The sequence below is a fragment of the Solanum lycopersicum genome, chromosome 12, assembly GCF_036512215.1.
Source record: "Solanum lycopersicum chromosome 12, SLM_r2.1".
Lineage (NCBI taxonomy): Eukaryota > Viridiplantae > Streptophyta > Magnoliopsida > Solanales > Solanaceae > Solanum > Solanum lycopersicum.
The window spans coordinates 12,199,975-12,212,203 of record NC_090811.1 but is presented as its reverse complement, the minus strand read 5'-3'; the positions used below and the strand labels follow the sequence as shown (position 1 = coordinate 12,212,203).

Here is a 12,229-nt window from a genome sequence, read left to right as displayed (position 1 = left end):
CGGAAAGGAATATGCGAGAGGAGAAGTGTTCTTATGACAATGATAAGAATATGAAGCTTTGAGAAAAATATATGTTCTAGGTATCTTCCACCTATAGTTCTTTTAATATTTAGTTCTGGATGTATAAGAATTAGCAGTTCCTTTACATATAGAGAATTTCCAGATAGATGCTTTTTGATATCTAATTGAACATATCAGTTCAAGGTTTTAAATTTTAAATTTCATATTTTAATTCATTTTGTGTTCAATCAATTACTTAAAATTTTAATTTCTTATTGTTGACTAATCTTAAATGTTAACATGGCAGGAACATGAGAAACTTTCTTTTGGTTGCTTAGTTCTCCCTATCAAGGGTGAGTTCTTATATAGTTCTTGCCGAAGGATATGATAGAGATGACCTACATCTTAAAGTTTTAAATTTTTTATTAGAAATACAAACAAAAGTAAATGAAGATGAGGTGAACAAAATTTTCCGTCACATCTTTATCAATTAAGGATATGTCACTTCTCATGAAAATGATACAACCAGAAGGAAGCGTAGAAGGTAAGATACTTTTCGTTCATTCTTTCTATATCATTTTTATTAATAAAGATATATATTCATGACTTCATTTTCAGGTTTTTACTCTCTGTTTTATTGGGTTTATCTTCACTAAGCTTTTGTTTTCTTATTTTCTCTTTTTGTTTGTACTAAATTGTCATATTAACATTTTCATCAATAGTTTTAGCTTTTGAAGTTATACATGAGAATTGATGAGGTTGCTGGTGTTCACCTATAATTTCCTTGCATATCTGATATATTTTATTCCCATGTGATTATTCATTTTGGAACATGTATATTTTGACATGTGTCGATTTGCATAGATTTGGAGATTACTGAGATGGAGAGCTCAAATATTTTGTGGATTGATTTAGTGGTAGTGTTTGATCAAGTTTTTTTCCTCCATTTCTTGAACACATTGATGAGATTCCTTGATATATGTATATAAAAAAAAGGATGTTTGCCACGAAGAAAATGGATCTCAAGTTATGAAGGTATTTGTTGTAAAGATATATCATGCTAGGCTAGAACAGTTGGTTAATTGACACCCTCCCAATATTTTGATCCGTTGCTTGGTACATCCAAACTTTGGAAGTGTGGGTTAATTTCTAGATTATTTTTGTAGTTTGAGTAGTTTAAAGGCTAATTTTGAGTCTGGATTATTTGATGAGACCTTAGAAAGTTGTGTTTTTCACATCTTGTTATTTGAATGTGTAGAATCGTCCCTAACAATCATAGCAACAGAAATGTTGCTGGCAGCAAAAGAAAGTTTCTTATATGGCCCTACATACCAAGCAAGCTTGACACAAATAATAATCAAAATGTGTTGTATTAGATAACTTAATTTACCCTCTTCGTAAAGAAAGTAGTTTTTCTAAAATCTTTTGTACAAGTTTGTGTTGCTCTTTTAGTTTATGTTGTGTTATATTAAAATGTTGTACGGTACAAGAAGATAGAATGTTGTAAATCCAAGTACTTCCTACATGTACTACTTCTAATGAAATATTGTAATACTGCTTTGATGTTTGCCATTGGTCCTGGCACGGGCCGCGCCATCTAGTTAAATTAAGAAGTAGCAAAACTAATGATATAAATAATTGAGATTTAAGTAAAAATCGATAAATAAATGTTATGCCTTTTTAAATGTGTAATATGTATTCAATAAAAATCTTGACTTGTATATTATAAAATTGTTATTTCAATCTATATAATTTATCATGTGTTTTTGTATCTACAAGCAATCCAAACAGACAATTAAAAAATAAATGAATTGCATTCGGTTGAAAACAAATTATGACGATGATGATCGATAGTAAAATCGCTATCTTGTGCAAGATAGATATGACCCTGCTTGCTAAATTTTTAGTTAGTTGCTTTTTAAAAAAATTTTGCACTATCAAAATATCTACTAAAACAGAGAGAATTGAAAATTTTATTTATTTTTTTAAAACGTGTATTGAATTATCATTGTACATCTGTATATATACAAGTATTAACTGACTTAAGCTTAACTAACTAATAATAACAGAATTAGTATCTAGACACTAACTCTATCACACCTGTACAAATTGTAACTACTTGAATAGCTTAGCTCATTATCCACTTTCTTCCATATGCTCAATACCCCCCTTCAAGCTAGGTTGTATGAATATGTTCTTCAAACCTAGCTTGGATACTAAATGATCATGTTTCAACTTCCTTACGCCTTTGGTAAGTATGTCTGCATGTTGTTCAATAGAAGACAAATTCAAAGTATGTACAAGACCACTTTGTATCTTCTCCCTAATGAAATGACAATCTATGTCAATATGTTTTGTTCTCTCGTCGAACACAAGATTTGCTTCTATTTGTAAACCAGCCTTATTGTCACATTATAGTTTCACTAGAAATTTCATTTCAATACCTAATTCTCTGAACATTTCAATCAACCAAATAACATCAGCTACTGTAGATGCCAAACTTTTGTACTCAGCCTCTGCTGAGCTTCTTGACACAGTAGGTTGTTTCTTGGACTTCCAAGAAATCAATGAATTACCAAAACATAATCATGTACCCGGTGATGGATCTTCTTGAATTAAAACAAGACCCCAAATAAGCATCATAAAATCCCTGAAGAGTGTTTGTTAGTTTAGCAAACATCAAGATACCAAAACCAGGTGCTTGTTTTACATATGTTACTACTCGAAGAGCTGCCTCCATATGTGATGACTTAGGAGCATGCATAATTTGACTAAGACTTTGCACAGCAAAGGCAATATCAGGCCTGGTAATTGTAAGGTACAATAATATTCCAACAAGTCTTTCATATTAACCTGGATCCAACAGAGCATTACCATTATCAAGCTTGAAATGATCATCAAACTCTGAGGTGGTCAGATTCTGGTTGACCTCGACTGGTGTAGCACATGGTTTTTATCAACTCATTCCATAGTCTGATATGAGTTCCATGGCAATTTCATTTGATGCATAAGTTTTCCTTCTGAATTTCTTGCAAACCTATACCAAGGAAATATCTGAGATCTCCTAGGTCAAGATTTTGAAATTACTCTTCAGAACTTATTTGGCATTGTCTATTAACATTTTCCTACTTCCTGTAATCAATAGATCATCTAAATAACTCAATACTATCACAATTTATTCTGTTGTCCTTTTTGTCATCAATGAGTAATCCAAATGACTTTGATGAAACCCTGCTTTAATCAAAGCATTTGTGAGTTTCACGTTCCATTGCCTAGAAGCTTGTTTCAATCCATAAAGTGATTTAAGTAGTCTGTAAACTTGTGGCCCCTCACTGTTAACATTGTTGAATCCCAGTGGTAATTGCATATATACTTCTTCCTGTAGATCTCCATGTCAAAAAGCATTATCTACATCCATTTTTTAATGCTCCATCCATTTGTTGAAGCCAAAGAAATTACAGATCTCACAGTCACCATTTTTACAACTGGAGAAAAAGTTTCTTGATATTCAAGATCCTCCTTTTGATTGTAACCTTTTGCTACCAATCTTGCTTTAAAACTTTCTATAGCACCATTAGCCTTATTATCTTGAAGACCCATTTGCAATCAATCGCCTTCTTAGCTAGTGGCAAAGGAACTACTTTCCAAGTCCCATTACTCTGTAGAGCTTCAATTTCAGAATTCATTGCTTCAACCAATCTTTTATCCAAAATAGCATGTGCATAAGATTGTGCTCAGTCTCTAGAGACATCTGAGCTATAAAACTGTGATAGGGGACAACTAGATTATCATAAGTAACATTATCTTCAATGGGATATAAACAAAAGTTTGTAGACATGGAACATGTTTTTGTGATGAAATCTTTCTACCAGATAGGTGGTCTACTAAGTCTTGTTGATGTTCTCCTTATTGGTGGTTGTCCAACTGGATCTATAGAGCTTGAAGCTTCAACCATTGTCTCAGTTCTAATTGAATCAATAAGTGGTACAATATCACATTCTCCAAGCCTTGCAATTGGAAACTCTTCAGCAATTTTAGTTGGATGAAAAATAGGCATTAACATAGTATCATCTGCATCTATTTTATTTAGATCATTCATAGTGCATGAGTGAAAAGGAAATAGGTGCTCATGGAAACATACATCTCTACTTGTAAAAAAGATTTTATTCTGTAGATCGTAGAGCCTATAACCTTTTTGAGAAGTTACATATCCTATCAATATAACTTTGATATCTCTTGCCCCTAACTTGTCTCCCTTAACCAAGTTTGTTGCATAGCACAAACATCCAATGACTATTATGTGCGATAAGTTGTCCTGTACTTGATATAACATGAAAAAAGGAGTTTTATTCCCTAAAACAGTGGATGGCACTCTGTTAATGATATAGACAGCACTTGTGATGCATTAACCCCAAAATCTAGAAGGCAAATGACCTTGAAATGGAATAGCTCTATCAGTTTCAAGGATATGCCTATGCTTCCTTTCCAACACTCCATTTTGTTGTGGAGTGTGTAGGCATGAACTTTGATGAACAATACCATGATGATCAAATAATTCCTTACATTGAGTATTAAAAAATTCTCCCCCATTATCAGATCTAAGTACCTTCACTTGCCTTCCAAATTAAGTTTTTATCAGAGTCAGAAAACTTTTAAGTAATGTGCAAACATCAGATTTAAGGTGCATCAAGAATGTCCAAGTCCATCTAGAATGATCATCAACTAAAGTGAGAAAATATCTCATATTATTATGAGTAGCAACTTTGTAAGGTCCCCAAACATCCATATGGATCAAATCAAAACAATGAGAAGCTCTAGTGTCACTATTATGAAAATGAAGTCTAACTTGTCTAGACAATGGACATATATCGCAGTGGTGTAAAGAAAATGATTGTTTATTCTTTATTATGTCTAATCTCCTAATCACAGACATGGGTGCATGACCCATCCTCTTGTGCCACAACTCAGCTGTTTCCTTGCATTCTGCTACATTTAGAGACTTTATTCTTACAGATTCCTCCTTAATATTGGTGTTCAGTGTGTACAAACCATCTCGTTCCTCACCAATCCCCTTTACTTTCCCATTGAAGAGGGCCTGAATAATGAAGAAATCAGGGAAAAATGAAACACAACATTGTAACTCTTTTTTCACTTTTTTCAACTTAGCTACGGACAACAGATTGAACTGGAACTAAATCACACATAATACATCGGTAATCACATCACCTCCTTCTAATTGACATTTTCCAGAGTGAGTTATCATAGCTGACTCACCTTTGGGTATTTGAACCTTCCTTGTTCTAGCAACTGTTAATCCAGTATTAAAGAATGAGTTGTCATTTACCATATGGTTTGTGGATCCACTATCAACTATCCATTGTGAATGTGAATGATGTGTATGGATTAAACTAGAAGTGCTACAAGGTATACCTGTCATGTTTGCATTTGTAGAAGCATCATTCAACTGAGGTTTGTTTAACAACCTCAGAATTTGATTGTATTGATCCATTATGAAGTGAGGTTGTTTGACATGGTGTGGGTGTGGAGTGACTCCATCGTCTCCAGTGTGTTGATTTTGGACATTACCTGCATAGATTTTCCTTTTTCCTTTGAAATCAGCAGGGTAACCTATGAGTTTATAACAATTGTCCATAGTATGACCCCTCATATTGCAATAGCTGCATTGCATTACCTTAAAACAAGTTTGCTTAGTATGTCCTCTTAAATTACAAATTTCGTAATAAGGAGAAAGCCTTCTAGACCTAAAGCTACTTGCTCCTAAGCTACTAGCTCCTCCACCAGATCCCGAACCACAAAAAACACCAGATCCAGAACCATTGCATCCATAATATCCACTATAATATCCAAATCCACATGTATTACCACCTCCAGAACTACTTCCTGTGTTACCTGTATAACCACCTCTTCTAGGCTTACCTGTTCCTTCAATTTCTTTGGACAGTAAGGCTGTGTAATCAATTGTAGTGTTATTACCAAGTTTCTCCCCATATAAAACCTTTTGATTCTCATCCTGGATGATCATAGCATAACATTGGTTCACACTAGGAACAGACATCATCATGAGAATTTTGCTATGAGCCTGACTGTAGTTACCATTCAATCCTATGCAAAATCGGAGAAGTCGTTCTCTTAATAAACAATCAGCATAACCCTTCGATGTTGGACATTCACAACAAGGATGAGGTAAAATTGAATCAAATTCATCCCAGAGGTCTTTCAATTTTGGAAATACACAGCAACAGAGGAAACACCTTGAGTTAAGGTAGCAATTGCTTTGTGAAGATGATATATCCTAGACAGGTTAACTTTGTCAAATCGTTCCTTTATGTCTCTCCATACTACACTAGCATTAGAGAAAAAAAGGATTCCACTAACAAGTTCCTTACTGATATTGTTGATGATCAATGAAATCACCATTGCGTTACATCGATCCCAATCCTGCTTCTCAAAATCAACTGTAAAATCATCACGTGTGATTCTGCCATCGATAAATCCCAATTTGTTTCTGGCAAGCAAGTTGGTCGCATCGCACGGCTCCATAAGGTGTAGTCTCCATACATGTTAACTGAATCCCAATCTGCACCGATCCAACAACATCTGAAGAAGATAAGAACAAAAGATGATTGTGATCGTTCCTACTCTCCATTGAAATTAATTTTCAGATCTCTGTTTTCTACTTTATGAATCTCTCAATCCTTTAATAATTGCAGATGAAGAATTCCTAGATCCAATCAGAAAAGCTCTGATACCATATAAAAATATCTACTAAAATAGAGAGAATTAAAAATTTTGTTTTTTGTTTTAAAACTTGTATTGAACTATCATTGTACATCTGTATATATACAAGTATTAATTAAATTAAGCTTAACTAACTAATAATAACAGAACTAGTATCTAGCCATTAACTCTATGACACCTGTACAAACTGTAACTACTTGAACAACTCAACTCATTATCCACTTTCTTTCATATGGTCAATATGCACAACTTCAGAAAATGTATGGTTCCGCCACTGAAAGCAATCTCCTTGTCCAAACTACATATCTATATTGAATTGTCTTAACTAACATTGCTAGTGAATCTATAATGGCAATTATAAATGAATATTATGGAGTCTACCTTGGCAAGTAGAATCCACTTTTATCGGTGTGAGGTTTACATTATATTCCGTGTTATACCTCATATGGTTTTATTATTAATTAACGATAAATATCATACAAATAAACTATGAGCCCGTTTGGATTGACTTAAAAAAATAACTTTAAAATGTACTTTTAAAATTGCTAAAACTTATTTTAAAATAAGTAGTTATGTGTTTGGATAAAAGTTTTGTAGTTGACAAAAAGGTTGTTGATGTGTTTGATAAATAAGTGCTGATAAACACTTTTTTTTTATCAAAATGTCAAAAATATCATTTAAGTTGTTAACATAATAAAAAGTTGATAAATTTAAGGTTTTTGTCCTCGTAAAAAACCTTAAATTTATATATGAGAGAATAGTTCTTGGGCTTATAAAATGTATGATTTTTTTCCTTGCCCCTCTATTATGCAGTTGAAAGTTCAAAATTACTGCAGAACTTAATTTCAGTTGAAGCATCTGTCAAGTTGCTTCCGATAACTCTGGACGAGTTAGAATTCACTAAATAAATAATTCAATAATGACGATTTGAGATACAAAATTAGAAAATCGAAGTATTGACAAAGACTGCTTATATATTGAAACAAAGTTTACTTTTTGCAGCTGATGTGTATTTAGTTTTCTCTCTTGACGTTATTTTTTTTTTACTATTTATGGATATGAATATAGCTTCAGATAGTTAAGTACTGAAACTACTTTCAATAGTTATTGTTCAACATAACATTGAGTGTACTGCCATTGTGTATCATATATTGATGAAAATGAACATGATGTTTATGGATGAAAATGAATATGATGCTTATGGTATTTATCTCCAGGTTACTCTTGTGAAGAGGAAGATCACAATTCACAAGTATGTAAGTTGTGTGATTAAGCCCCGTAGAATAGAATATGATATCGAGACTTTCAAGCTCTAAGAGACTATACGTAGTTTGTGTTTGGATCAGTTCCAAGAAGGCCTCCCTTCGCCCAAATAAATGAAATGGGATGAATCAAATCAATAAGCTTTTTGATTGATTCAGGGCGCTGCGAAGCCAAAGGCAATAAGCGCCCTTTCTTTAATAATAGTAATATTTTAAGCGACGTATTCCTACTCGGGGAAGAATCAAGTGAAATGAATTCGGAACCGTATGAAAACAATGACATCTGAAAATATATAGATAGAAGTAAGAAGTCCTAAAGGTAAGATTTTTCAATCCATATAAATTGAAGTTCTCTTCTTCTATTTGTGTACTCAGGTTACTGGTAAGAGAACCAGTTATGGAAATGGGCCTACATGAATTTGTACCACAAAGAACAGTAGCTAAAATTAGTCATCATGAATGTGTCAGAAAGAAATGATAATCTTTATCAATTAAACTAATAAGATTCTCCCACAAGTTCAAATAATCAGCCAATCAAACTAATAAGATTTTGTGTACCAGTTTTTTCAACTTTGACTACTACATTGTAACTAAAAAGCTGATATACACACCTAGAGTGACGTGCTTCTGAGTCATGACATTTCAAGAAAGCATATTGTGAAAAAATAAAACAATTTTCTCAAAATGTTTTGGGTGAACAAATTTATTGTAGTACTATCGAGTTCATGTTTAAAAAGTCTTATGCATATGTCATGTAACAAAAAACTAGAGGTAAATGAGATCCGGTACTTAAATTGTAATGCACATTAAGATACTGATCGTTTCTTTATCTTTTAGTTAATGGATACATACCTGAATTGGTATGTATATTAAATGTCATATATTACTGTAAGCATGAACCAAAAAAATTTTGAACGTTTATTTATGATTTTACCCTTCTATAAATTAAATTGTTAAAAAAATATTTAAACATTTAATTGTATAAGTTTAATTGAAATGTTAATGACTTTTAGACTTCCTAAAATTAATTCTTAATTGTATAATTTATTAATATTTAGTATCTATAATCTATATTAATATAATAATTATAAAAAATAAAAATAAAAAAGTCATCTACCTAAATTGCCATACTTTTCCTCTTCTCAAAAATATTTCCTTAACCCCTCTCATAAATAATCCAATTGATGTGGATAAAGTATTATCCTTTATGATAAATAATGAAATTTAATAATGTAAAGGGTACAAATTCGCAAAATGGAGACAAACACATTGATAATGTCCTCTTGGTTATTATTAAAGAATGTGCTACCTTCAGAAATTTAAATTTATTGATGCTTAATCACGTGATAAGAACTTTAGTTGTTCTTTCTACATGGTTTGCTTCACTTTAATTTTCTTTTTCCAATTCTTCATTTATTTATTATTATTTTCTAATTACATATTCAACTTTTATAGTCTTAATATCCATATCACTCATTTTTTCATATTCATAACCTCCAAATATTTAAACTAAAATTTTAAGATATCTTTTGATATTCATTCTGTTCTATCTATATAAATTCAACTTATCATGAAACCTCTTCAAAGATTATTAGACTATTATTTCAATTCTATAGTTAAAGTAGACGAAGAAGACTCTTGAATTTTGATAGGATATGGAAGGAGCCGAAAAGAACATAGAGAGTTATATACTAATTTTGTACTTATTTGTTCATCTATATATAGATCAGGCTTATGATAATAATGTCCACATTTTATTTTTCTTAACTCTGTTTCTTTTGGTCTTTTTTTTCTCTATTAGACTTCTTAATTTACTTTTCTATAAATGTTTTATTGTCGTAAGTCTTTATTTTTATTTTGTAATTTTGCATTTTATTATTTAATACAATATACATACATACATACATACATACATATATATATATATATATATATATATATATATATTATAAGTGAGAAGCCCCTTACCTCAAAGTTAAATGACGAATTTGCCCTTCACTTGAACATTATTTGAATATATATAACATTATATGAAAATAAAAACATAATATTTTAATTTCAATTCTCTTAAAAATAAATTCACATTTCGATTATAATTGTTAGGATAATTGAAAAAACAACAATATAAAACTTAAATTTAAATAACCATGAATAGGGTAAGCGAAAAGACAATTGAAAGTAATAAATTTTTTCCAAGTGAATAATGACTTTTTTCACATAAATAAAGAAACTATGTTTCATCTTTATGTAAATCATTTCATCTTCATATACATTGCAAAAGGCATAGAAGATATAGGAACACCATTTTAGGTAAGAAACGGAAGACTCTAAGACAATCATATGAAGTGTGGTGCCTGCAACGATTTCTCGACAGCGACAACGGTGAGGAACTGATTTTGTGTTCTTAGAAATGTCATAGACCCATTACATCCCTTGCCCTTCATCAATTTTTTTTGAAATTGAAAGGTTTTAAATTTTTAACAATATTTCTTTGTTGTTTTCTTAAAATGTTGCCCCCCCCCCCCCATATATAATATATATATATTCTATGAAATTTTAGTCATTCTAACTTCTCTATACAAATTCGCAGGAAACACGCGTGCTCAGAAATTAGTATATATATATATATATATATATATATATATTGATCTTCACATGTTTTGAGAATCACTCCGCTAGAGGTTTAGTGGAACATTGATTTGACTATATATAATTTGAATATTTTGAGTTAAGTAGTCAAGATTGTTCTTTGTTATTCTGATAGTTCTTAAGCTTTATATTTTACCTTAGGTTATCTCAAAAACTCAAAATTATGATGTACCCAGGGTTCAAAATGTTGCATACTAACCAATAATTCTTCGATTCTTGTGACTTTTTTAACTAATTAAAATTTATGATTCTCTAATTCGCTTTACTATTTAGTATCAGTATGAATGCTCTTGCTACAATTTTACAGATGGAACATTTTATTCATGGGGAGTTTTTGTCGATTAAACATTCTTATTGTGAGATTTCCTATAGTCACAAATGTAAGGAGGGATATATGTCCCACAAGCAGCAACAAGATGCTCTTAAAATTTGAATGCGGAGAAGAATATGTGGATAAGATAACTATTGTTTTATCATGTTTTCTACTCAAAAGAAAAGATCGTTGAACAGTACTAATATTATTCATAACAATTATCTTCAACCATTATTTGTATTGTTTCACATGTTGTATCTTATCTCATTAAAATACTTGTTGCACTCATAACTGTGATAGTTTATTTCTTTAAAACACTTATTCTCTGCTACTATCTACTCTAGAAATTAAACACAAAACAATATTGTAGGGTAAGTTTATATAGTTCCAAAACAATATAGTTGTAAATTTCATTTAATATTTAACTAATATTGTTCTTAATTTTATTTCAGGTTACACTTGTTGGCCAAATTCAGATATCGACAAGTAAAATTTGTTATTGATCCATGTGTGATAGAGGGCTAAACAGATTCGACAAGAACCAAATAACACATTTGGTGATGTTTGTGAATTGTGATTAGTTGAGTTTTTTTGTTTTACATATGGTTAGTTCCCCTGGTGAATATAAATGTGATAAAATGTTCCTTTATAGTTGAAGGTATCCTCTAAAGATTGCCTCTTCTTAGGTTTCTTATTAGTGCATAAACAATAGATCTCGTAGGCCGTAGCATACGTATTACAAAATGAAATTCCATTCTTCCATATAACACTTAGAAAACCTTTTATTCTCAATATGATAAATCTCCTTATATACCTTATCTGTGCAATTCAAAGAGAAGGTTTCATCGGTATATCAAAGAAAAGATCTTTTTACTTATCTATATGTAAAAATAAAAAGTAATCTCAAATACATATAATCTTTTTGATACTCTATAATTCCACTTGAGAACAGGCCTAATCAATCTAGTTTCATTAGAAGGGCATAAAAATGTGAATTAAGCTATGTTAGATATGATAACAATAGATAAATCTGACCAAAAAGAGTTTGAAAACTATTCTGTATTTTCTTTTCTTTACAATTTATAAATTATTCAATATTTATATACAAAGGTAAAAGCCTATTCTAGCACAAATATCATATCAGACTCATATCAAATATAATTTAGAATCATATAAGATATTTGAAATAATATCAGATATGATTTGGAACCATATTAAATTATATATGATATGCGAATATGATTTA

The 12,229-nt window shown here is 31.0% G+C and overlaps 1 protein-coding gene across 1 annotated transcript; it reads right to left on the bottom strand.

Moving 5' to 3' along the window:
* Positions 1-3,865: 3,865 nt before the first annotated feature.
* Positions 3,866-6,561, bottom strand: LOC138340213 (uncharacterized). Its single transcript, XM_069291911.1, has 7 exons — positions 6,273-6,561; positions 5,731-6,123; positions 5,431-5,628; positions 5,210-5,307; positions 4,932-5,095; positions 4,435-4,616; positions 3,866-4,077 (listed from the first exon to the last, which is right to left on the bottom strand). The coding sequence occupies exons 1-7, from the start codon at positions 6,559-6,561 to the stop codon at positions 3,866-3,868; spliced, it is 1,536 nt and encodes a 511-aa protein (XP_069148012.1).
* Positions 6,562-12,229: the final 5,668 nt, after the last annotated feature.